Source organism: Caretta caretta, chromosome 18 (genome assembly GCF_965140235.1).
Source record: "Caretta caretta isolate rCarCar2 chromosome 18, rCarCar1.hap1, whole genome shotgun sequence".
Classification (NCBI taxonomy): domain Eukaryota; kingdom Metazoa; phylum Chordata; order Testudines; family Cheloniidae; genus Caretta; species Caretta caretta.
Window position 1 is genome coordinate 5,181,922 of NC_134223.1, and position 25,440 is coordinate 5,207,361.

Below are 25,440 nucleotides of genomic sequence, written 5' to 3' on the forward strand. Positions count from 1 at the left end.
CCAAGACAGTGCTTGTATTGTCCAAATCTGCCAGGATGGCTTGGATAACACCTTCATTTTTTTCTCTATAACTATTTTATTTCCAGCTCCTTCAATATTCTTTTCATCCTCCTCAGCCCCTCAAAGGCTCCCCTCATCAGGTCAGGAAAAGTCAATGTAGGCTGCTCCTTGAATCTCCTCTTCATTTCATGTCTTAAATCATCATCCCTCAGTCCTATCACTTCAGGATGGCATCTGGGTCCGTCATTCCCCATACATGTTAATCAGCAACTTGAAAATGTTTTCTGTACTCTCCTCTCTGGAAGGAATGGCCCTATGCATTGCCCCATTGGCAGCAGGCCCAGGATAGTTGAGGAAGGGCATTCAGCTCCTCTGTTTTCATTGCTGGAGGGCAGCAAGCCTGGAGCCCCTTGGATTCTGAAGTGTATGAAGGGAGTGTCATCTGTGGGTCAGTCTACATTATGGGGTGGGGGTGTGAGTCCTCTGCTTATGTACATTGAGTTAGTGGGAGTATAGATATCAGTGTAGCTGTGGTCGCATGGGTAGCAGCAGCAGAGTACATACCCACCAGTTTCAGGCTGAGTCGAGAATCACACCCCTAGCTCGTAATGTGGACATGGCCTCAGAGTGAGCACAAGGGATGGGGAATCAGGACTCCTGGGTTCAGGTCCTGGCTCTGCTACTGATTCTGCATGTGGCCTCTGGCAGGTCACTTCCCGCCCCTCTGCCCCACCACCAGGAGTATCTATAAAGAGCTTTCCAAGGGTGGACTCTGGGGAATAATGAACATTTCATTCCTGTGGCATGTTAAAACCAACCGCTCCTGCAACCCCCACTGTGCCCTGTTGTGCTTGTTGCACCCCATGAGAATAGCAATGCCACTCTCTTTTCTGGCAGCTTCCCTGGACAGATGTTCCATCCTCTGCGCAAGGGTGAGGCAGAGGGAATAATCTGCGCTGAGAGGCTGCCTGCTGGGATTAGTGCTCCAGCCACTCTTAACAACATCTGTGGCAGCAGGAAAGCCCCAAATTCATCAGCACTGGAACCTGGAGAACAACAGCAGCGAGGCTGGTAAGAGCTTTCCAAGGTTCTTTTACCCACCGCGGAAATCACTGCTAATGGGAAGCAAGGACGGGAGAGGAGGGAGGCTTTGGTGGCTTGAGGGGCAGTGATACTATGGTCCCTTGTGCGCTTGGAGCCTGTGACACCGGCCCTGGGCACTGCTCCCAGCCCTGAGAGCACCACAGATCAATGCCTCCATCTTGGCTTCTCTAATCATAGGTAGCTGAGATGAGCTCATGTCTCTTCAGTTTCAGTAAGTGTCCAGCAGAGAGAGGCCAGGGAAGGGGAGGGGTTTAACCACCCCCGCAGGGCCTGGGCGGGATGAAGGATCATGTCACACCTCGACCCGACCCGTGGGGAAGCTTCAGCCTTGAAGAACTCTGTGCTCTAATTCTCTAGGGGAGCTGGGGGAGAAGAGAGGGGGAACTGCTGCCAGCCAGATGACTTGGGGGCAGGGTCCTGGCAGCAGGAGGGAAAGGGGCCTGGGCAATTTGAAAAGGACACCGTATTGCTAGCTAGTTCCTTTAGGTCAGTGGTTCTCAGCCAGGGGTACACATACCACTGGGGGTACCCAGAGGTCTTCCAGGGGGACATCAACTCATCTAGAGATTTGTCTAGTTTTACAACAGGTTACATAAAAAGCACTAGCGAAGTCAGTGCAAACTAAACTTTCATACAGACAATGACTGTATGACAACCATCCTTAGAGGTTTGTAAGGCCTGGCTTGACAAAGCCCTGGCTGGGATGATTTAGCTGGTGTTGGTCCTGCTTTAAGCAGGGGATTGGACTAGATCGGGGCGGGCAAACTTTTTGGCCTGAGGGCCACATCGGGTTTCCAGAATTGTATAGAGGGCTGGTTAGGCAAGGCTGTGCCTCCCCAAACAGCCAGGCGTGGTCCGGCCCCAACCCCCTATCCGACCCCCCCGGCTTCTCACCCCCTGATCCCCCCCCAGGACTCCTACCCAATCCAACCCCTCCCCCGCGTTCCCTGTCCCCTGATGGCCCCCCCGGGACTCCTGCCCCATCCACCACTCCCTGTCCCATGACTGCCCCCACACCCCCCACTCCTGACTTCCCCCTGCTGCCCCATCCAACCCCTCCTCTCATTCCTGACTGCCCCCTTGGGACCCCTGCCCCCATTCAACCCCCCTGTTCCCCACCCTCTGACCGCCCCAACCCCTATTGACACCCCCGCCCCCTGACCACTCCCCTGCCCTCTATCCAACCCCCCCTCCTCCGCTCCCTGTCCCCTTACCGCACTGTCTGAAGCACCGGTGGCGGGCAGCGCCCAGACAGAGCCAGCCACGCACCGCGCAGCACAGGGCACCGGGTCAGGCCGGGCTCTGCAGCTACGTGGCCCCAGGAGCTCGCAGCCCCCCCGCCCAGAGCATTGTGCCGGCGGAGCAGTGAGCTGAGATGCGGGGGCCGGGGGGGAGGGGCCAGGGGCGAGCCTCCCCGGCCAGGAGCTCAGGGGCCGGGCAGGAGGGTCCTGCCAGCCAGATGTGGCCTGCGGATCATAGTTTGCCCACCTCTGGACTAGATGACCTCCTGAGGTCTCTCCCAACCCTAATGTTCTATGATTCTATACTACTCTATATACTATACACTGAATTGTAAATACAATATTAATATTTCAGTTCATTTGAGAAAAGAAGCAATTTTTCAGTAACAGTGTGCTGTTACACTTTTGTCTGATTTTGTAAGCAAGTAGTTTTTAAGTGAAGTGAAACTTGGGGGTACACCAGACAAATCAGACTCCTGAAAGGGGTACAGAAGTCTGGAAAGGTTGAAAGTCACTGCCTTAGGGGTGGGCTGGTATTACGCAAAACCAGAGAGAAGCAGAGGGTGTGAAGCTGCCACCTGTTCTCGCACTCTCTGAGCTTATTTTCTGGAGCAATCCCCTCTTTCCTGCTTCATCCCCTAGTGCTGGGCTCTCCTGCCTCATTCTAATAGGCAGCCCTGCCCTCACTTTCCATATGCTGGCATCTGAGTTCCCTCTACCCCTTGCTCAGACTTGCCCTGCGGTCCCTTTTTTCCCCTGTTCTAACCCTTTGTTCCCTGCTCCTAGGAGTTTCCAGCCCTGGACTTGCAAAAGCCCCCCAGCGCTGGTGATGAGAAGCGACTCCTAATCAGCCATGGAAGGGTTACAGAAACGGGTAAGGCCCAACCTTCCCAACATCCACAGCCGCTTCACTGCTCCCATTCCCTTGGCTGTTGATTGTCAGCATCAGAGCCCAGGCCAATGGAAAGGAAATAGTCTGACATTGTATCCAAATAAAGTATGTAGCTCACCAACAAATGGCTGGGCCTGATTCTCCTCTTGCTTACAGCACTATAACTCCATTGACTCTAATGGGATTATTCCTCATTAGCTTTGGTGGACGTGAGAGCAGGATCTGCCCGCTGTGTTCCCTGTCTCTGCCCATCTGGGCATCGTCCTCCTGTGTTTTGTAAATTATTAGCCTGGCGATTCCCCACCAAATGTACTGGGGCTGAGTGAGTGAGCTATGTGTCACAGACATGAAGATGCTGTCCATCACAAGGGTTAATCGCCTCCCTGCACAAATGCCAAGAGGAGATGAAGATGCTATAAATAGTTCACAAAGCCCAGCTGGTTTCAGCCCCAATTCACACACATGGCAGAGAAGCATTAGACAGAATTAATATTCTATCTCACAGGCACTTTCAACCCTGAGAGAGTGAAAAGCAAATTCCACTCTGGCCCTGTAGCTTTAATGTCCTTGCTGGGGAGGGGCCGGGGGGTGAACGACACTTTCTGGAAGCTCTGATTGGGTTAAATGGACAGAGAAACACAGAGACAAAGCAACAGTCAGCTAGAGAGCAAAGATCACTCCAGGCACTGCCAGAGAGGCCACGCAGCTCCTCCCTGGGACGGGAGGTTGCAGCTTAGAGCATGGCGAGACAGGGTGGCTGGCAGATCTCTGCTCTGCTGTTGCCACACTTAAAATCAGCTAGCCTGGATCGGATACATCCAGCATATTTTGTGCTTCCTGGCAATGGCCTGTGTGACTGAGACATCATCTGAGGATGGTACAGACGGGAGCTGTGAATCATGTTGGGCCTTAATAACTTGTGATAAGGTCTGTCACCAGCTAAGTGACACACAGAAGTGTGAGTATTAATTCACTGGAAGGGACACAGGGAAATATTACACTGCGTGGTGTAAGAGAAGGGTTTAATAGGGGGCGACTTATCTGAACCTCTCCCCAAACTTTGGGGGCTCAGAGAAAATGGGACATGGATCAAATCACCCTGCAGATCTCCTCTCCCACTTGGGACAGGAATTGTATGGAATCTCTGTTGCTGAATAAGAAGAGACAGGTAGAAGAGTGTATTTCCCCACAGACTGGGTTGGGAGTTATTTGTGGGTAATTCATTTCCTGTAAATCCCATGGAGAATGAATAGCTCTGTGCAGTCAGTCAGATTTAAGCGCTCAGCACCCCAGTGAATGGCGAGAGATGTCCCATTTGTGTGTAAGTGCCATTTGTCTCTGGGTTTGGAGAGCAGGACATAGTCGCTGGTGCTGCAGTGGGACTGGTGTGTGAAGAGATGGGACTGGAGGTGCAGGGCACTTGCCTGCCAGGAGAGGTGAACGAAGGTGGCATCAGGTGAGAAAGGTTTTGGGCGCCCTTCCCTTTTGGATCAATGTCTAGTGGGCTGGGAAAGTCCGAAGTGCATGAAGTGAGCAGATTGGGGATTACCTCCTCCCCCAGAGATTAAACCAAGAAAATCCCATTTCACTCTGACGTCAGGGCCCTGGGAGTCACCGGCAGCAACGGGGTGGGGGAAGAAGCTAGGAGGAGACAGTCTGGGCAGGAGGCATCAGTGAAAAGGCAGTTTTACCATGTGGGAGCTAAAAATGAAAAGTGAGGGCCCTGGTCTGCACTCTCAGCTCCTACAGCAGGAACATGGCATCTCCTTGCAGCTCTAAGGAGCAGCTCTCCAGAGTGGACTAACAGATGGGTAAGAGTGAGCTTTGTCACTCAGGACTGGGGCCGGGGGCAGTGTGACCCTAGCAATAGACCTGGCTGATAATAGCTTAGGGTCTGATCAATTCCTTCCACCTATGTGAGCCTTTGCTCCTGTCAGCTAGGGCACAGTATGTTTCAGTGTAGCTTGGGGCTTCATTGTCTCTCTCTGAGCTGAGCAATGTAGCCCTGGCTTCTCTTTTCTCCTTCTCCTGTATCTATTTATCCGCTTTCCATCACCGTCTTCTCTTGCTCTTTCAGACCAGGCCATCTGGACTGGATGGCCTTTGTCCTTCCTCTGTATGTCATTCTCCCTCCTCACCCCTTCCTGCCCCCCTCTTACCCTCTCCCCCCTCCCCCACCCCCCGCTGCCTCCATCAGACAGATGACCTGACATCACCCTTCCTGGTGCATGCTGGTTCCCCCTGCCCCCCTTCCTGTGGGAAACTAGGTCTGTGACAGATCCAGGATGGGGTCCTTTTCTGGTACATGCTGCTTTCCTTTGTGTTGATGGGTGTTCCCTGGCAGGTGAGAGCTGTCCTTGCTCAGGCAGCTGGAGCGTGGAGAATGCAAGTGTTCTGGCTGTCAGCTCTTTGGTCCATCCAGCATGCAGCAGGATGGGTGATGTCAGGACACATGGCTGATAGAGGCAGCAAGAAGGGACAAGGGCTGTTACCTTCCCACTTAGGGATGGAAGAGCCCAGAGTACTATGCAACTTCAAAACCTGCTGTGGAAATGTTTGAAATAGACCAAAAGGTTTCACAAAATAGTTGTAACAAACATCTGTTCATATTCAGAAAGTGCCCGTAAGCTTAGGAGGGGGGAAAGGGGCTAAGTGCTGATGGGATCTGGGTTCCCCTTCAGGATCCTCAGTCACATGGGCCAGAGCGTGAGAAAGGTACCTACAAGTCTGACCGTGGCTTTCTTAGTTCCCTTGTTACATGAGAAGAGTATAGTCCCTGGGGACTGGCTCAGTCTAACCTGATTAAAGATAAGTGAGATGCAGACAATTTAATGCAACTTTTTGTGTGTGTGCATCTTGCATGCAAATGACATCGCACACGACATGACTCAGACTGAAGGTGTGGTGGGGATGCTGGGAATGAGCCATGATTATTCTGTACCGAATAGGCCATGATTTAATAGCATGAGCTCGCATACTGAAACCCAAACCAGTTTTTAAGCAACTTCCAGCACCAGCTGCATCAATGGTGGCATAGATTATTCACAGAATTTTGTGGCATTTCAGCTGGTCACGTTATAAGCTGTCTATTAATGCTACAGTGATTGCACCAGGAACTCATGTCCTTGTCTGTAGATCATGTACATACCTAATTTATAAGCATGGGAGGCAGTTCCTCTCTCTCTGTGTCCTATAAACAGTACCACTGAAACCCCCATGTCTCTTCTTTGCAGCAAGCCTCCAGAGGGCGGAGTCTCCTTAGGCTCTTGATGATGGAAGTGAAGTGGATCCACGTGGCACTAATCTTCTTTTCCCTGCTCTCTGTGACCATGATGGGCTGCTTCCTGTGGCAGTACAGCCTCCCCAAGGAGGAGCCTGGTGAGTATCCAGCAATCAGCCTGCACACAGTGGGTCTCAGAACCCAGAGCCCAATGCCATTGAAATCAAGAGGTGGTTGTTTGAATAAACTCTGCAGGGTTGAGCACTACAGATAGTTGGTTGGACGCTGCAGGGGAAGTAGTAGATACGGCTCTCCCTCCTGCCCTGTGCACTCAGAGCCTCTCTTTCATTACACACAACCTAATTATTTGCCCAGTGGGTTCAGTGAGATGGAAGGGTCTAACAGGTGTGAATGAGATTCCAAATGAAAAACAAAGAAAACCTGCCAGTGATGATAAGAAAGGGTTGCCTCAGGATGTCAGGGTCTACACTCAGAAGCAAAGTCAGGGGTGGTGAGTAAGGTGGGGCATGATAAGCCCTCCTAAGCCTAGCTGGATTCCCTTATACCTGCTAAAACCACGCTGGAGTAATTTACATCCTAAGGAGGGAGTCAGAAGGTGCATGTTAAAGCTGTGGGTGGCTACTTTAATGTACACCTGCGTACCCCCTCTTGCTAGCAGCGTTACCTGCTACTCTTCTCTCCTGGCCCCTTGCCATATGGGTCATGCCAGCTTAGACCCCATAGATTCACTTCGACTTCCTCACACTCAGTTATTGCAAACTCAGTGGGACAGATTCAGAGGCAGCATGTGCAGGGATGTAATTCATACACTGGTAAGTGGATGTAAGGCTAAGAGAGCCCAGAGAGTTACAGAGACACTTTGAAGGGGTCAGAAGAAGACATTACACCAACATAGACTCCTTCTAAACTCACTTGGACTCACCTCTGAGTCTGGATCTCACTTTCTTCTTATGGGGCTACACTGGTCAGAATCTGCCTGGGGTTTCACGGTCATTGGTCCACAATGGTCTCAGCCCGAAAGTTCTGCAGTGATATTTCTCCTCTGCTACACAGCACCACAACATGGCACATACCCACCCCAAAGGGGTAAAAGAAGGGGAAATCACAGGCATTTTCTTTATAATGTGTAGAGCTGGGGAGCTGTGCTTCAGAAGCTCACTGGAATCTGATGGGCAAATATTGGCCCCAGGTAGGAGAGTTCCCATTTTCCTTAGGAAATAAGAGTTCTTCATTTGCACCAAAAATTTAAAATGAGGAAGAAAATTATTGGGCCCCTGATTTCTCCCTGGCATGGCAGATGGTCAGCTGTTTCTGTGGGTGGCCCCATGTGTCCAATGTGTTCTGGTTTGGAGCTGGTTTGTTTCCTTAGGTGTCCAGGTCACTTTCAGGCAGTATTCACAATATTTACTGGAAAAGCTTATTTCCATTTGCTGCTTCTTTCCCTCCCTGTGGAGTCACAGTGCCCAATTGATGCTCATGGGGAGACTTTGGGACACAACTTGGTCCTACTGAACTCAACAGCAAAACTCCTACTAACTTCAGGAGAACCAGGATTGAGCCCTGTGTCAACTATGCTCTCTCTGCCAGCCCGCTGTCACTAGTACACTCAGTCAAGGATTTCCCTCGTGTACTCAGTACCTCGCTGGGGTAGATTTGAAAGTGCACCAAAAACATGTCGTGCTGAAATTCTGTGTGAGTTGTAGGTCTGTCAGCCCCTCCTTTGCTTTACACAAGGCCTCTTCAGGCTCTGTAAGGTCGGTGGCCTCATCCGCACTTCTTCATTCTGTGTAATCTTCTATGTAAAACATGTCAGCAAACCCATCTGCTCAACCAGCCTCCTCTCTGGAATTGTTTCCAGGCCCATCTGCAATGGAGGTGAGATCAGAAGCTATTCAGATGTGTCCCCGCTATCCAGAACCTGTACCACTGGACCACCCAATCCCAATCCTGAAGGATGCGCTGGAGAAGGTCTGTGGGAATGGCATGGATGGGGGTGTATATGTCTTAACCTCAGTGACCTGTAGGTGTAGGGAAGAGAGTCTAGGAATGTAGGAAGGAAGAGATCTGGGTTCTTCAGTCTCCTTCAGTCTCCAGGGTCATATTAGGACAGGTGACTGTCTCAAGTGTATCCAGGACCAGCTGAACTCTAAGCCCTCCAAAAGTCTTGATTATCCTCTGGATAACACAGTAACAACAACATCCAGTTTGAGGAGCACAACTCCACACTTCCCTTCCTGTGGCCTGACTCCTTCACAGGAAAATTTGAGTGTCTCTCTGTGACTTCAGTGGGAAGCACTTGTATGTGTGGAAAGGTGAGCAGGGCTCTGGGAAAGAAGAGACAAACTACCAGAAGCTTCTGGAGATTAGTGTGCCCCTCTGATGTAATTCTTATTCCTAATTACATGGATATATAAACAGAGGAGTTAAACAGTTAAACAGAGGAGTTACACTTCATGTTCTTAAAATCACCATCTAGCAGGTGTGTTTCCAGTGGGGTCCTGCATGGATCGATTCTTGGCCCTACACTATTTAACATTTTTATCAATTACCTGGAAGAAAACATAATCATCATTGATAAAGTGTGCAGATGATACAAAAATTGAGGGGAGTGGTAAATAATAAAGAGGACAGATTACTGATTCAGAGTGATCCAGATCTCTTGGTAAACTGGTTGCAAACAAACTATGTGCAAGTTAATATGGGTGAATATAAATGTATGCATCTAGGGACAAAGAATGCAGGCCATACTTATAGGATGGGGGACTCTATCCTGGGAAGAACTGAGAGTTTATATTCACTAAGAGATGGGGTTTAGGAAAACATTCCCCCAATGGGATAGATTGTTATAGATTGTCTATAATTGCCCGTTGATGATGGCAGACCAGGTGCCAGCTCATTCCAAGGCCCTAGGCCACACTGAACAGTTACAAATTCATAGCTGGGAAACCAGTCTGGCTTATCTGTGTGTTAGTGTTATCAGACTAGATATTAGATGTTAAATTGATAAGAATGTGCTTAGTGTTTAGACTTTATAAAATGCCTGCAGGATGCTGTGTGTATTGATCTCACTTACAACCTCCATAGCCCATGGTATAAAGGTATATTGAGTGTTTGCATTGTAAACCTCTGTATTTGTGTAACTCACCAAACAATAAAGAAGCATTAATTAAGGTAAAGTGCTGACCCTGCATACAAGATGGCCTATTGAAGGCAAATGAGGTGATGTGTAGCATCAAAGGACAGAGACCCTGTTGATGGCATTCCTAACTCCCTCCAGGAAAGAGAGATCTACAATTTATCCCATCATTTGGGACCCTTGAATGGAGGGGTTTAAAGTCCCTGACAAGGAAAATCTCTTTCATCCTGTCTGGATTCTGAGAGGCAAAGATTACTAAACATAAGCAAAAGAGATCTCCATGCTGCTGGCATGGGTTAGTCCTGAAAGATATTTTGACTTGACAGATTACTACAATGCTGTCACCTTTTGAATCACAGTCTGAACTCATTTGTGTCTATATGCTTGCTTGCTTGAACCCCTAAATAACTCTCTTATTTCTTTTTCCCAGTTAATACACATTTAGTTAGTTTATTACAGGATTGGCTAAAAGTGTTCTCTTTGATGTAAGATTTAAGATGCAAATTGACCTGGGGTAAGAGACTGGTCTCTTGGGACTGGAGGCAACCTGAATATTTTGTGATTTTTTGTAAGTGACCATTTATAGAATCATAGAATCATAGAATATCAGGGTTGGAAGGGACCTCAGGAGGTCATCTAGTCCAACCCCCTGCTCAAAGCAGGACCAGTGGCCTACTAAATCATCCCAGCCAGGGCTTTGTCAAGCCTGACCTTAAAAAACTTCTAAGGAAGGAGAGGTTTCAGAGTAACAGCCGTGTTAGTCTGTATTCGCAAAAAGAAAAGGAGTACTTGTGGCACCTTAGAGACTAACCAATTTATTTGAGCATGAGCTTTCGTGAGCTACAGCTCACTTCATCGGATGCATACCGTGGAAACTGCAGCAGACTTTATATACACACCGAGATCATGAAACAATACCTCCTCCCACCCCACTGTCCTGCTGGTAATAGCTTATCTAAAGTGATCATCAAGTTGGGCCATTTCCAGCACATATCCAGGTTTTCTCACCCTCCACCCCCCCCCCCCACAAACTCACTCTCCTGCTGGTAATAGCCCATCCAAAGTGACAACTCTCTACACAATGTGCATGATAATCAAGGTGGGCCATTTCCTGCACAAATCCAGGTTCTCTCAGCCCCTCACCCCCCTCCAAAAACTTTGGGAGCTCACATTTGTTACTGGGTTGGTGAAATCTAATTCTAGAACATACCAGCAGTTTGGGATGTCCGCCCTGGTTTTTGACAGTCTGCTCTGAGGTTGGCAGTCTTGGTCATGAGCCACTCCAGACAGCGTGCCAGCCCATTACTGGAATTCTTGCACCTTCTTCTGTAGAATCTAGTATTGGCCAACATCAGAGAAAGGATATTGAACTGGATGGCCTATTGGTCTGACTGCGCATGGCAATTCTTATATTCCCTTGAGCTCTTTATTGGGTTGGACATGGCTACATGGATACCTCTCAGCATTCCTTGCAGAAACTAAATGTAGGGTTGTATTTGGCCAATGGTCTTCCACATTCTGCTCCCTTGGGGTGCTGATGTGCCAATCAAGGCCATATGGGGTTATCATGGGGTAAAAGTCAGGTCTCCAGGGAAGCTGATCTCTCCATTGAAGTTGCACAGCTGCCAAGTGTCAGGCATTTCATAAGGTTTTTCACGAGCTCTAGTAATGAGTATGGGGGAGGGGTTTGAGTGAGTGCAGGGAAAAGGGTTTGGGGTGAGCATGGGAGGGGGGTGTGGGCTAAACACTGTCCTGTGTGATGGGTTTCGGAGTGAGCACTGTCCTGTGTGATGGAGGCTTTTATCCATAACGATTCCAAGTCCTTTACAAAGCCATTGTATGCAAGAGTCCATCACTGAGAATCACTTCCCTGAGGAGTGCGGTAGCTTCTAACACTGCTCAAGCATGTGCACAGTGGAGCAGAGAAAATCTGGTCAATCCAATTGATTCTGCAAGTAAAAAAGAGATTCCAGATTGGAATTTGAACAAGAAACTGGGACTGATCTGCTTGATGTTGTAAAAGTGCCATGGAATCTTTTAATATCCACAAATGGTCAGGACCTTGGCTTTATGCATCTTCCACCCTAAGATATTAGTGTGAGGACTCACATTTCATAGAATCATAGAACCATAGGGTTAGAAGGGACTGCAAGGCCCATCTAGTCTAACCCCCTGCCAAGTTACAGATTTATTATATCTCAACCATCCAAGACAGATAGCTATCCAGCCTCCTTTTGAAAGCCTCCAGTAAAAGAGCTTCCACGACTTCCTGACTCCCAAGGCAGTCTGTTCCATTGTCGTACTGTTCTGACAGTTAGGAAGTTTTTCTCACAGGTATTGAGTTTTATTTTTCCCAGTGGGTGCTCCACCCCTGTTCTGCCCTGAGGCTCCGCCCCCTCCCCCAAGGGTCTCTGCCCTCCTGTAAGTGCCTCCCACCAGTGTCTGAACAGCTGATTGGCAGCCCCCACCAAAGAGTTGCGGCTGGTGCGTGCTGAGCACCCCTTATTTTTTTCTGTGCGGGCTTAAGCCCCAGATCACCCATGGAGTCAGCACCTCTGGTTTTTCCTGAGGTTTTAATTTAAATCTGCCATGCTATATTTTGAATCCATTGCCTCTTTTTATAACAGCCTTTTAAGCATTTGAAGAGCATTAATCATATCCCCCCATAATCTCCTATTTTCCAAAGTAAACAAACCCAGTTCCTATGGTTTGCATTTCATCCCTTTGATCATATTTGTCACTCGCCTCTGGATCTTTTCCACTTTCTCTACATCCTCTCTATATGTTGGTGACCAAAACTGCACACAGTGCTCCATCTGAGGCCTACCCAGCACCGAGCAGAGCGACACTATTACCTCCCACGACTTGCATGCTATGCCTCTCTTAATGCAACTTAAAACTGCGTTTGCTATTTTTGCAACAGCATTGCATTGCTGACTCATGTTGAGGTTGTGATCCACCTCAACTCCCAGATCCTTCTCAGCACTGCTGCTGCCAAGCCAGTTATCCCCTATTTTGTATTTGTGCATTTGGTTTTTCTTCCCTTACATTTATCTTTGTTGAATTTCATTTTGTTGTCTATAGCCCAGTTCTACAATTTATCAAGATCCATCTGAATTTTAGCTCTGCCCTCCAAAGTGTTGGCAACCCCCTCATTTTTTTGTCATCTTCAAATTTGATCAGTGTGCTCTGTATACCTACATTCAGGTCATTAACAAAGATGTTAAACAACACTGGACCCAGAACACCTGCCTGTGGAACCCCATTTGAGACCTCCCTCCAATCTGAAATCATTCCATTAATAGTTACTCTCTGTTTGCAGTTCCTTAATCAATTATATATCGATTTAATGGTCGTTCTTCTGAGCCCGCATTTCTCCAGCTGGCTGATTTGAATGTCATGTGGGACTGTGTCAAAAGCCTTGCTGAAGTCCAGGTATATTATGTCCACCGCATTTCCCCCATCCACCAAATCAGTTACCCTGTCAATGAAGCTGATGTGGCATGATTTGTTCTTGGTAAATCCAGGCTGGCTGCTAGTGCTCACCCCTTCGTCCTCCAGGTATTCGCAAATTGAATGTTTGAGACATTGCTCTCATAGCTTCCCAGGTATCAGCGTCAGGCTGACTGGTCTGTAGTTCCTGGCTCCTCCTTTCCCCCTTTTAAAGATGGACACTATGCTAGCCCTTCGCCGGTCTTCTGGGACCTCTCCTGTCATCCATGAGTTTGTAAATATTATTGCCAGTGGCTCCGAGATTTCTTCAGCTAATTCCTTCGGTACCCTTGGATGAATAGCATCAGACCTAGCTCACTTGAATTCATTCAAATTGGTCAGAAGATCTCTGACATGTTCTTTACTTATCCCAGTCTGCATCCCTTCCCCTTTATTGTCTATGGTATGTGACAAGACTGCACATCTGGGTTTCGTACATTTCCTATTAAGCGCTTTGAGATGTACTGGTGAAAAGTGCTATATAATAACTAGGTATTATTATGGGAATTTTATCTTTGTTTAAATAACAAGGTTTGCAGATACTCAGATGATGGGAACCAGCTAATAATCAGTAAGCAAGGGTACAGAGTAGAGATGTAGAACCGTAGAAAAACATTAAAGAAATGATGGGACAGTCAAAAGCAAAGATTTTGTGAAAAATTCAATTTTCAGAGACGGATCATTGATTAAAAATGCTTTGTTTTAAATATTTGACTTATCTTTGTACAGAGCCATTTGCTCACCAGTAGATAAATGTAATTATCCCTGTTCACTGTGAATGCACTGTTGTATTGATTCATTCCTTTGTCCTACTCTGTGCTTGCCTTCAAACTCCTCACCACTTTCTAATCTTCTCCTAGGTGGACATGCTTCTGCGCCACAAAATCCATAGCCCAAGCCTCCCTGCCATGTCTGCCATTGTTATCTACAATGACACTGTGCTCTGGACAGGCAACTTTGGGAAGAAGAATGGCTCTGACCCCTTTTCAGCGATGCCCAATGAGTACACCATTTACAGGTGGGGTTTGCAAGTTAATACAGCAGGAATTGGGTATGATTTAGCTATTGGGTTAGTGGAAAATTACTGTCACTATGCCTCGACAGACAGCAAGTGGGAGGGATGTATGCACTGCATATCAATTCAATTACATAAATACATTCTGAAATCTTAAAAAAACCCTACTTCTTCCAAATGTGGGGCAATAAAAATAGAAGAGCCATCACAGATCCTCCCTTTAATGTGTGCCAGGTGCAGTTACAATGCAACTGTCTTGTTTGCAATGTTGTTGTAGGCATGTTGGTCCCAGGACATGAGAGAGACAAGGTAGGTGAGGAAATATCTTTTATTGGACCAACCTCTGTTGGTGGAAGGGACAACCTTTTGAGAGTCACAGAGCTCTTCCTCAGGTCTGGAAACAGTAATCAGAGTGTCTGAGCTAAATACAGGATGGCACAGATCGTTAAGCATAAGGGTTTCCCACATGCTGTAGGAGACCATCTAAAAGAGCATTTCCTGCTGATGAAGCACTGTCCAAACCAGTGCTTCTCATTGTTAAAACTTTTGTCGTTCGGGGTTTTTTCCCCCCCACCCCTGAGCAACAAAAGTTTTAACGATGAAAGTGAAGTGTAGACATAGCCTAAAATAAAGAGATTGTGGGGGAAGGTTGGAGCAAACAGCTAATCAACAGAGGGCAGTGGTAGTCCAGCCTAAATTGGAGAAAGTTCTCCAAAAGGCTCCTCTCTGTAGTAAGTCCGTGTGAAGGGGAGGCACCACCTGGTTCCTAGTACCTCCAGATTGTGAGGGGTCTCCCCTGCACAACTCTGGGTTTAGCGGGTTTTGTGGGGAGGGGTGCCCCCAGCTGGGTCCCATTTTACCACACCACCCCCAGTGCTGCAGACTCTATAGTTAAGGCTAGACAACAGCTTCTATTATCTTCCCATCTTAAACACGCTCTCAGCTTACTGAAGCATTTACCATTTGGAATGAAAATTTCAAGGCTTGGTTTCTGCATGCAGGTGGATTTAATTTTATTTTTTAAAGTTTGGGCAACGTCAGCTGTTTCTGAGTTCCATCAGAGTGAAAAGAAATATTTTTTCCACTGCAGAAAAACCTAATCACCATTTTCTGTACAGCACTAGAGCAAGTTATCTAATGCTTGAAACTTGGCCTGTGCATAATCCGTACTGAGGTGTAATGCTTTTGCTGACTTGGGGTAAAATGGGGTTCATTTAGCAAAGTAATGAGTCCTGTATTTGGGAAATGTATCCTGAGCATGCTCAGTAGATGAAGCCAGTATGGACATACTCCTTCCCCCAGTGAAGTCAATGAAAGGTTAGTTGTTCTCTTAAATGTGCGAGAATATGTCCTAGATGAGACCCTTCGAAAGAGATGCCCTACACATGCGCATGAAGCAGGGTTTCATATCGTCTTTGCTAAATTTAAATATTTATAACTTTAAATCTATTGAACTGATTTTCCTCAAACTTGATTTTTTGGTTGATCTCATTAAAACTTAAAGGTCAAGCTAAGTCTGATGAAAATCCCTGGTAATTTTAAAGTTATGAACATTTAAAATCAGTTTGTTAAAACTTTTGCCTTTGTTTTTTGAGCCATTCAAAGCTGCAGCAATTCAGAGCACCCTGAGACTCTGCAGCACTCCCGTTTTGGATTGAGCTAAACTGAGCTAGGATGGTCCAGAAATCACTGACTTAAAACAATGATATCGTCAAAATGACTAAATGTGGCTTGTCTTGTCAGTCAGTTTAGTGAAGTTATTCACATTTCAATTAATCACACGTCTTAAAATGGGATGATCTAAACTGAAGTCAGCTTGAACCTATTCTGTCTTGAACCCTGCCCATCCTTGCCTGGCTGCTCAGTCTTGCCATGAACCCATCTACCCTTACCCCTCCCTGTTTTTTGCAGTTTAAAATGCATTTCTACTCAGAATGTGAAAATAACAACCTCTTACTCAGCAGCTCTGCTCCTGTGGGCCCAGTGGTGGAAGCCCCACTGACGCTGGTGAGCACACACAATTGCGAGTAACTCTATTGACTTCAATGTGGTTCTGTGCACAATCAGGTGCTCACCAACAAGAATAAACATTGCACATCTAGGTCCTATAAGTATCAGGTAATAATATACCCACTGCAGTGACAAAAATACATTTTTACCTCTCTGTACTCTTTTTTTAGCGTCACGACACAGCTCAAGGGCTCGGGTCCCACCAGCTGTGCAAACTCTGTGAAGGCAAAGGGATGGGGAGAACAAGGGTCACTGAGGGCAGAATTTTGTCTGCAGAACCAATATCCCTGAGGATGATGCATGAGAAGGGAAGACTACAACTTAATTCACAGGGATCATTTGCAGCATTAGAAGTTGGAAAATACGTCCTTTTACATGTAAACTGAGCATACTTGATCCTGAGTTGCTGAGATGTAATAAATAGGAGACCTACAATGCCATTTTTAGACAGCCACTTTTTCAAGTAGAACTATCCTTTAAACTGCTCTGTTTAGTACTTTAGAGCAATGTATGTCACTTCAAGGCCTTTGATCCCTTCCAATGGCAAACCACACATGTTGGGGAGGGCAGCAACGGAGCTGGAATGTGTGCATGGGGGGGGGGGGGAGAGGCATACACTTCCTTCAGGATTTTGTAAAATGCACACATACAATACAAGGGCAAAATTGTATATAGTCCATGCACAGGTATGAAAAGGATTACTTAACCAGCACTATTTTGCCTTTAGTGATAACCTGCCCTGTAATTAAGGGGTGTCCTTGATCTGGCAAAGAGACAGCTAACAAAGAGTAGGTTTCAGAGTAGCAGCCGTGTTAGTCTGTATCAGCAAAAAGAAAAGGAGTACTTGTGCCACCTTAGAGACTAACCAATTTATTTGAGTTAGTCTCTAAGGTGCCACAAATACTCCTTTTCTTCTAACAAAGAGTAGAAATGGTTAATTTTTAGCATGGGAAAAGATTAACCATGATGTACAGGAAGGTTCTATTCTGGGACCAGTGGTGTTTCATGTATTTATTAGTGGACTGGAAAAAAGTGAGTAGTGAGGTGCGAAACTGTCCTGATTATTCAGGTTAAACTAGCCTAGAGAAGACTGTGAGGAGCGTCACAGGGAACTAATCAAGAATCAAGCTAGGTAAATAAGCAATATGACAGATAAAATTCAATGCTGATAAATACAAAGTTATGCACATTTAAGGGAAAATTTGAATTACTCATACACCTAGAGGCTTTAAATTAACTATCCCAACTCAAGAAGAAGACCTGGGCATAATTATGAAAAGCGGTGTTAAGATGTGTAAGATTAAAGGAAAACAGGTTGTTTTGCCATATTAGAAAATCCTTACAATTGTTTAGTTGAAAAGCCCTAGCACCTTCATGCTTTGAAGCAGGGACTTAACCTTAGGGAGATCTCCCTGCTGTTGCCATTAACATTCCCCCAAACTTGGCCCCAGGTATTAGTCTCCTAAAAATTGCAGTTTGCCCAAGCTCCACAGAGACTTAGCGTTTGGCAGCTAAACTAGCCGAAGATTCTGCCTGCACTGAGCATGCTCCAGCCATTCACAGCTCCTACATGTGCCATCCCCACAGAGCAGCTGAACATAGGGGCTGCAAGGGCTGAGCTGGACTTTCCTGCAATTTGGCCTCATCGCTGCCAGGGGCTGCTGTGGTTTGGTGCCTCTCCTGTGCTCTCCATGCTCCTCCGGTGGAACCCAAGCAGCAAGGAGAAAGAGGAAGCCTGGCTGTAGTTTAGGGTGGTGAGAAATGGGAGAAGGAGCCAGGGAGAACAGAAGAAAAGGGGATGAGAGTAGGAGCCAAGGCGGGGGGTTGGATAGGAGCAGAGGAGGGGGAGATAGGAGTCTGGGCAGGTATATAGGCATGGATGGGGGGAGATACAAGCAGAGGGGAAGTGGCAGCAGCCAGGGGGAGGTAGATAGGAGCAAAGGAGGAGGCGGAGCATTGGAGAGGCAGTCAGGCAGGAGCAAGGGAGGAGCAGGGCACGTGGGGGGCAGGGCACGTGGGGGGCAGATAGGAACAGGTGGGGAAGGGGTGCAGGAGGCCGAATGGGGGCATAGATTGGAGAAGAGCGGTAAGGGAGAAGAAGCCGAGGGGTGGAAGCAGGTAGGAGTAGAGGGGAGGAGGGACAGAAGCCAGGATTGGGGGATAGATAGGAGGACACAGGGGATGGAGACAGGCTGAGGGCACAGGGACAGAAGAGTCTATAATCGCTGGAGCCCACTTGTCTCCAGAACCTAGGCACTCAGCTACTATGGTGATGAGTCTGGTGTAGGATCCTGTACAGAATAGATCAAACCTTGGAACTGAACCTAGGTGTTGAGTTTCTACTTTCCTCTGCTGTCAACAAATAGCTGTGAAACTCTCCAGGAAGGTGTGTGTCCAGACTCCCTCTAGTGGCACATGTACATTGAGGAAAACAGCCTATTACTGTTAGCTCAAGTGACAGATATATGTGTGGTGGATCTAAAGGTTCCAACCCTTCTGATGATCCAAGCTGGTGTTAATACGATTTCACAGGATAGAAATTCTGTTTTTTCAGTTTGTTTTCTAAAATCCTAGGAAATTGCATTAAGGTTGCTCTAAAGTCAAGCACTCAAAAGTTAGGAAATACTAGAGTTAAGTTTCCATGCACAACTGTAATTTGACCCCCTTGTGCATATACATTACGATAAAGACTTTAATTACATGATCACATGCTATTTCTTCCACAAGACCCCTGCCTATACATTGATATAAAGTTAAGGCTGCAAAATTAAGCATTCAAAAATCAGATCTGAATGTTGAATACACAAACGTATTCTCTCCACATGTAGATACACATTATGTTACAGTTTTAATGAAATTAATACAATCTACCTTAAATATTCCTGAGTATCTCAAGGGCTATAGAAAATACTGTAAAAATCTATTGTATTATTTGCAAACAATTCTATTATATTATTTCTATTGGATTATTTGATTCCATACGTGAAAGTTGTAGCATAATGCATATGGGCAACCGGGCCAGAGTTATATATGTTCAAGCTTAACTTTAATCTTTCCTGACTTTTGGTCCCTTATTGTTACATTAATGTAGATTATAAATTTAATAAAGCAACAGATAATCAGCTCCTTGAGCAATCTGATGTGCTGAGCATCCCTTAAATGCTGTCCCCTGTTTGGACTTGTTTAGAATAGCTGAGTTGTTCAGAGAATGTTTGGCATGACGTGGTAGCCTGAAAGGTCTTAGCCTCTAAGTTCCCTCTAAGCTTCACCAGCAGGCTATCAAGGGCTGCCCAGACGGAGAGAGGCGCCTCCCCCTCGGCCTTGGGCTGCTGCCATGAGAGAGGGCTGCGGGGAGTCCTCTCTCCCCACCGCAGCCCTGGGGAAGCCGGCACCCCAAATCCCTCATCCCCAGCCCCATCACAGAGCCTTCACCCCCAGCCATAGTCCTCACCCCCCGACACCCAACCCTCTGCCACAGCCCTAAGCCCCACGCCGCACCCTGAACCCCTCAATCCGGGCCGCACCCCAGAGCCTTCACCCCCAGCCAGAATCCTCACCCCTGGCACCCCAACCCTCTGCCCCATCCCTGAGCCCCCTCCCACACTCTGAACCCCTTGGCCACACCCCTGCCACACATCACCTCCATATTGGTGCACATAACAAAATTCGTTCCACACACAGATGTAAAAAATTAGAGGGAACATTGCTTGGCCCAAGGACTAGTTAATGCTGGACTAGTAGCTGGTGGTGAAGCCATGTAACCATTTGTCCCATGACAGGATTGCCAGCATCTCCAAGATCTTCCCCACCATCATGCTCTACAAACTGTGGGAGGAAGGGAAGGTGACATCTCTGGATGATCCTTTGGAACGCTATGCCCAGAGCTTCATTATTAAAAATCCTCTGGGGCGACTCAAGGAATCTGAACAAAGATACACAGCGGATGGGCTGATCTTCCTGGAGAAGGGGTCACTGCCACTCAAGCCATCACCTGTTACACTGCGCAGGATGGCTAGTCAGCTCTCAGGTGAGAGAACCCCACTCCCAGTTCTTCAATCCTCACCAAATTCTCCAGCTTGACTCTGTGCATCAACATACCATTTAAAACAACAAAACTCCCTGTCCCCAGTGAGAACAGGACACAGCAATGCAAAAACCTCTGTCTGTGTTTGTCAGGCAGTGCAAACAGCCCCTCCTGGTGTGAACCAGGATTCTCCAGCTGCTCCAACAGGCGAGCCAAAAGAGAGCCTCTCTCCAGCCCAGCTACTAGCAGGTGCACTGAGTTGGTCTGTTGTCTGGGATATGCCTCCCACTGACTGAGCTATGATGAGTAGGTCTTCCCCTGACTAAGCCAGTAGGAGCTGCTGGATTCCTGGCTGTTTCCTGTTTCCTAATTTCTTTGCAATTCAGGCTTCTGCATTGAAATCAGGGATGAAATGTGAGGCAGCTTCTTGTCACCACAGTTCCTCCCCAGCCCAGAGTGCTGTCACGGTCTGTGAGGTGGAGTTGGGAGGCAGAGAATTGTTAAGCATTGTTTGTTTTGATGGGATATAGCTTCTATAATCGAAATGCTGGCAGTGCGGCCTCCTGATCTGGGATAGCCTGGTGTTTGCTGTCAGAGGACGGCTCTTAATCTGCTGTTTCTCTTATAAATGAGTAACTTTGATATTAAAGTAGCTGTAGATGGCAAGGCCTGATATAATCTGGAAATCCCTCAAAAGGTACGGCTATTAATGCCTGCTGTTAGCTGGTATCAAGTGCTCTGCTTTGACACTCCTTTAGAAGCATGCAGATTCCATTATTAACCCAGAATTAGTGGGCATTGCTATTCTGAGATATTTTGGAAGCAGGTAATCTTGGCATCAGCAGGCAGGGATTGTGCCTTTGCCTCCATTGTTCTTCCTGTAAAATGGGGATAATGATGCTAACACATAATTGTAAGGTGCTTTAAAATTGAGGGATGAAAAGCACCTTACAGAGTAAACGCAACACACGTTATGCATGTTTTTATTGTCAGCAAGGTGTGGTTGGCTGCACACACCATCCCCATCTAGTAGTTAGGGAAGGATGATTTTAAAAGTGAATCCAATATCAAATGCAATGTTATAGTTGCACAGTTAAACCCACAAAGTCAGGAAATGCAAAAGTTAAGATTTTAATAGCAACATTAATGCTGCAGTGTTGCACATGATATATATCTTAGCGGTGGCTTTTTACAGCATAAACAGTAATATACAATGCAGCCTCACTACCCTGCATTTCTCTGATCTGCGTGCTGTAAAATCCACTCACACCTCTGAGCAGAGATAGTGCTGGAGTGAAGTGCTAGGTTGCTAAGATTTTGTTATATTGAAATGTACTTATGTATTAATTATACTATGAAATGTTGTTATAAATAATGATGACTACACTTGTCAGATCAATTAACAAAGTGTGTGCGTAAAGCGATGACCTTGCTTTTTTTTGGTTATGCTTGTTCACTCCCTAATTTGCAGATTTCAGTACCTTGTTATGAACCTCCCAGTCAGTGGTGGTAATTAGGGAGGCTCTACTGTATCAGTGCCTGACTCTACAAGGGATTGAGCATTACCTGCTTGGTGCTAGGGTTGCCAACTTTCCAGTTGAAGAAAACCGAACACCCTTGCCCCGCCCCCAGCCCCACCCCTTTTCAGAGGCCATGGCCCCCGCTCACTCCATTGAGCATTGGCCGGCTAAACCCAGGGTTGTGCATTCAAACCTTGAGGGGGCCATTTAGGGATCTGGGGCAAAAATTGAGGATTGGTCCTGCTTTGAGCAGGGGGTGGGACTAGGTGACCTCCTGAGGCCCCTTCCAACCCCGATATTCTGTGATTCTATGCAAGTCAGCTATTGTAGCAGCAGCTCCCTGACCTGCATGAGAGATCGTAGACCTCAACCCAGGCCTACAGAGCCCTGTTCAGGCCTCAGACCACAGCCACCCCGAGCAGCTCACTTGAGTTAGGGGAGAAGGGGGCCAGTGATGCTCTAGCTTGCAAAAGACCCCACAAAGCTCCTGATTGGGTGAGACATCCAGCCCCACCTATTGGCTGGGAAGCTCTACTTAAACCAGAAAAAGGCACAGAAAGTTGTGTAATCAACAAGAGGGATCCTTGCTGGCTGTGAGTATGGTCTCTGCCTCCTTGCCTGATGCCTGAGCCCTGCCTTCCTGCTTGTTCCTGGTCTCCTTATCCCAGGCCCCTGTCTGTTCCTGGTTCCTGCTTTCCTGCCTCACTCCACGTCCCTGCTTCTAAAGCCTACCCCAACTCTGTCTCTGCCTCTGACCTTTGGCTTGGCTCCTGACTCTAGCTCCGGTTCCAAGCGCCTGACTCTAACCATTAGGCATGACTGCCTCCACCCTGGTCCCTACAGCCTGCCCAACTCCCCAGGTTAGGATAGATAGGGAACCCGTGCATTGATCTCACAAAGAGGGAGGGGCTTCATTACACTTTGCGCACATTGTATGGCCTTTTTTATACAGGTCAGATGAGGATCACAGGGGTCCCTTCTGGATTAACAATCTATGACTCTGGGCAAGTGCTCACTGAGCTTGATGCAAACAAGTAATTTTTCTATTGCTTTTACCCTCTCAGTCACAAGTTCCCCCCAAACTATGCGCAGGCCCTAGACCTCTGAGGATTCTGCCCATGACAAGTTCCAGTTCTACACTTCCAGATCCTCAGTTTGTGTAAATCATCTCAATGAAGTCACCGCAGCTATGTTTTGCTGAGAATTTGGCCTCAGGGGGTTGTTTAATGGAGCCCTGTTCTGAAAAGTGTGGTTAAAATGTATTTTATTTCTAGTGGGAAAAGTGAACTGTTTTCACTCTCCTACAACTCAAAAAAGTCTGGAGGAATTTAGCACAAACTGAAACAAAAAATCACTTTGGGACAGAAACAAGTTTGGAAAATTTCAGCCCCCCACAAATGGATGTTCCTGACATTTATAAATATATGACAACTGGGGATGTAATGGAAACTGTTTTGCAGGAGCTCCTAAGCTAATGGAACATGTTCACCTGAAAGCTCTGGCTGGGATTTACTGAGCCCTTTCGATCAGCCTTTCCTTCCAAAAGGCTCTTGCACAAGCCTGGATCCAGCTAGGGTTTTATAATTCTTCAAGACATTTTACTAAAAGGAAGCAGAACAAGTTTGGCAGAAAAGTGTGGGTCAGCTCTTACCTTGTTACCCTGAGTGATTCGCCTCTCCCCAGTATAGCTCTGTGCACTGTACTGTACTGAAGGATTTTTTTCCCTGGGTCACATATTGGCAGAGATCCTGGGGTGGGGGGTTGCCGTCCTCTGCAGCCTGGGGCACGGTTGACTTGCAGGTTTAAACTAGTGTAAATGGTGGATTCTCTGTAATTTGAAGTCTTCAGATCATGATTTGAGGACTCCAGTAACTCAGCCAAAGGGTATAGGTCTATTACAGGAGTGGGTAGGTGAGGTTCTGTGGCCAGCGATGTGCAGGAGGTCAGACTAGATGATCACGATGGTCCTTTCTGGCCGTAAAGTCTATGGGTCTATGAGTAGTAGCACATTTGCTGTGTCTTTGGTAGAGAGTGTAATTAATCACTGTTGTTTTCCTTTGTCTTTGACTCTACAATTTTGGATCATTATTGACCAAACTCAATGAGTGAATCTTGATGTTATCCTAACGAAAATCATTATTTGTCTATTGCTGTTTTATATCCTATTGTTCCCATGGCACAGGGCTGCCCAGGAGATTGCGGTCCACCAGTCTGCTGTGGAGAGGAAGCACACAAGATGCTCTCGCTCTCTTGAAGGATGATGTTCTGGTAGTTGACCCAGGAACCAGGTCAGGTGTATGCATGACTTACGCTTCTCTTGGCTAATATCTGGCGACTGTAGCAATGCTTAGCTGCTAAGGAGTCAGAACCAGAGCTGCAGGTGGTGCAGGCAGCTCCTTCCTGTTACAGTACAGTGCCTGCAATCCTCGCTCTCCTTTAACATGCATCATTCACTCAAGTACCATTAGATATAGAGAGAGAAGACAAAGTGGGACAGTTTGGAAGTCAGCATTAGCAACTAGTGACAGCACAGTCAGCAGGGATGCAAGGCCATTCTGCCGTGTTAACGCCGGGTCTCATGTCTGATCTGTGTCTGGTAGGAAAGGACAGGACAGAATTTACATCTGTAGTGGAGAAGGCTCAGGCTGAGGTCTTGGTGATCCATTCCAGAAAAAAATCAAGTTGTCAGATAAAGAAATTACATGAAAATCAACATATTGTCAATAATATCTATAAATGTCCATTGCAATAAAAAACCCTATTACAAGACCATTACCTGGGTTTGCAAAGTCAAGCACTTAACAGTTAGAAAATGCCAAAATTTAAGTTGCCTGATAATAGAGGCCTCATCAATCTGGGAGACAAAGGCAGAACAGGATCCAGTGGCTGGAAGCTGACAGTAAACACATTCAAACTTAAACTTTGCATATTTTTAGTGAGGGTAATTAATCATTGGAACAACTTGCCTAGGGACATGGCGGATTCTCCATTACACAGAGTCTTTACATGCAGAGTGGAAATCTGTTTCTAAATGATCTGCTCTAGCTCCACCTGAAGTTATGGGTTTGGTTCAGGAAACTCTGGGTAAAATCCTGGCCAGGCAGTCAGACTACATGAGCATAATGGTTCCTTATGGCCTGCAGATCTATTAACCTGTCTCACTCCTCACTGAGGTACATGCGTGCCTCCAGGATCACTTGCTGGTCTCTGAGCACCTTGGTACTTCAGGTGTCAAAATTATTTTGATTTTTTCTCTTGCTCATACACGCCCATAACATTCTGAAAAGATAATCTTTTCACAGGAACATTTCCTATCTTTGCATCCATGCAATGGTAACATTTTTCTGGGAACTCTGAACAGAACATTTTCAGCCACTTTTGCAATATAAGTGTAAGTAGGAAAAAAATATATTTTCCTGCTGTTTAAAATGATCATCCTGTTTTTTTTTTCAATTAGTTCAAAAATGGCTGAGCTAGGTGTGTATGGAGTGCCCATTGAGAACTATGGCCATGCCTAAGCATGGAAGTAAAACCTGATTATAAATAACAACATTATGACTGGTTGAAAACACTTCTAGAAAGACAAAGTGTGCCCATGTGGGTTGTTTCTGAAGTGCGAACATTTCTGTCTTATGTCAATAGATGCCATTCGAGCTTAAAACTTTAAAACAGCTTATGGACTTATAGGACTCAAGCACTTATGCTTCCTTAAGGACGTAACATTGCTGTGATGCTGCCTTGCTGACTCAAAGCAATTTAAGTGCT

General features: G+C 46.7%; 1 protein-coding gene across 4 annotated transcripts in view; it reads left to right on the top strand.

Moving 5' to 3' along the window:
• Nucleotides 1-903: 903 nt before the first annotated feature.
• Nucleotides 904-25,440, top strand: part of LACTBL1 (lactamase beta like 1) — a 30,315-nt gene continuing 5,778 nt past the window's right edge. The window contains exons 1-7 of one of the 4 annotated variants that reach the window (XM_048824908.2): nucleotides 904-1,071; nucleotides 3,132-3,219; nucleotides 6,471-6,615; nucleotides 8,337-8,446; nucleotides 13,967-14,124; nucleotides 19,911-20,158; nucleotides 23,858-23,963. In XM_048824908.2, the coding sequence (XP_048680865.1) occupies nucleotides 3,199-3,219; nucleotides 6,471-6,615; nucleotides 8,337-8,446; nucleotides 13,967-14,124; nucleotides 19,911-20,158; nucleotides 23,858-23,963 (788 nt within the window). In that variant the 5' untranslated portion in view covers nucleotides 904-1,071; nucleotides 3,132-3,198. Of the gene's footprint in view, nucleotides 1,072-3,131; nucleotides 3,220-3,925; nucleotides 4,196-4,923; nucleotides 5,049-6,470; nucleotides 6,616-8,336; nucleotides 8,447-13,966; nucleotides 14,125-19,910; nucleotides 20,159-23,857; nucleotides 23,964-25,440 lie in introns of those variants that run through there. The other 3 variants (XM_048824909.2, XM_075121012.1, XM_048824910.2) reach the window with 3 other exon arrangements.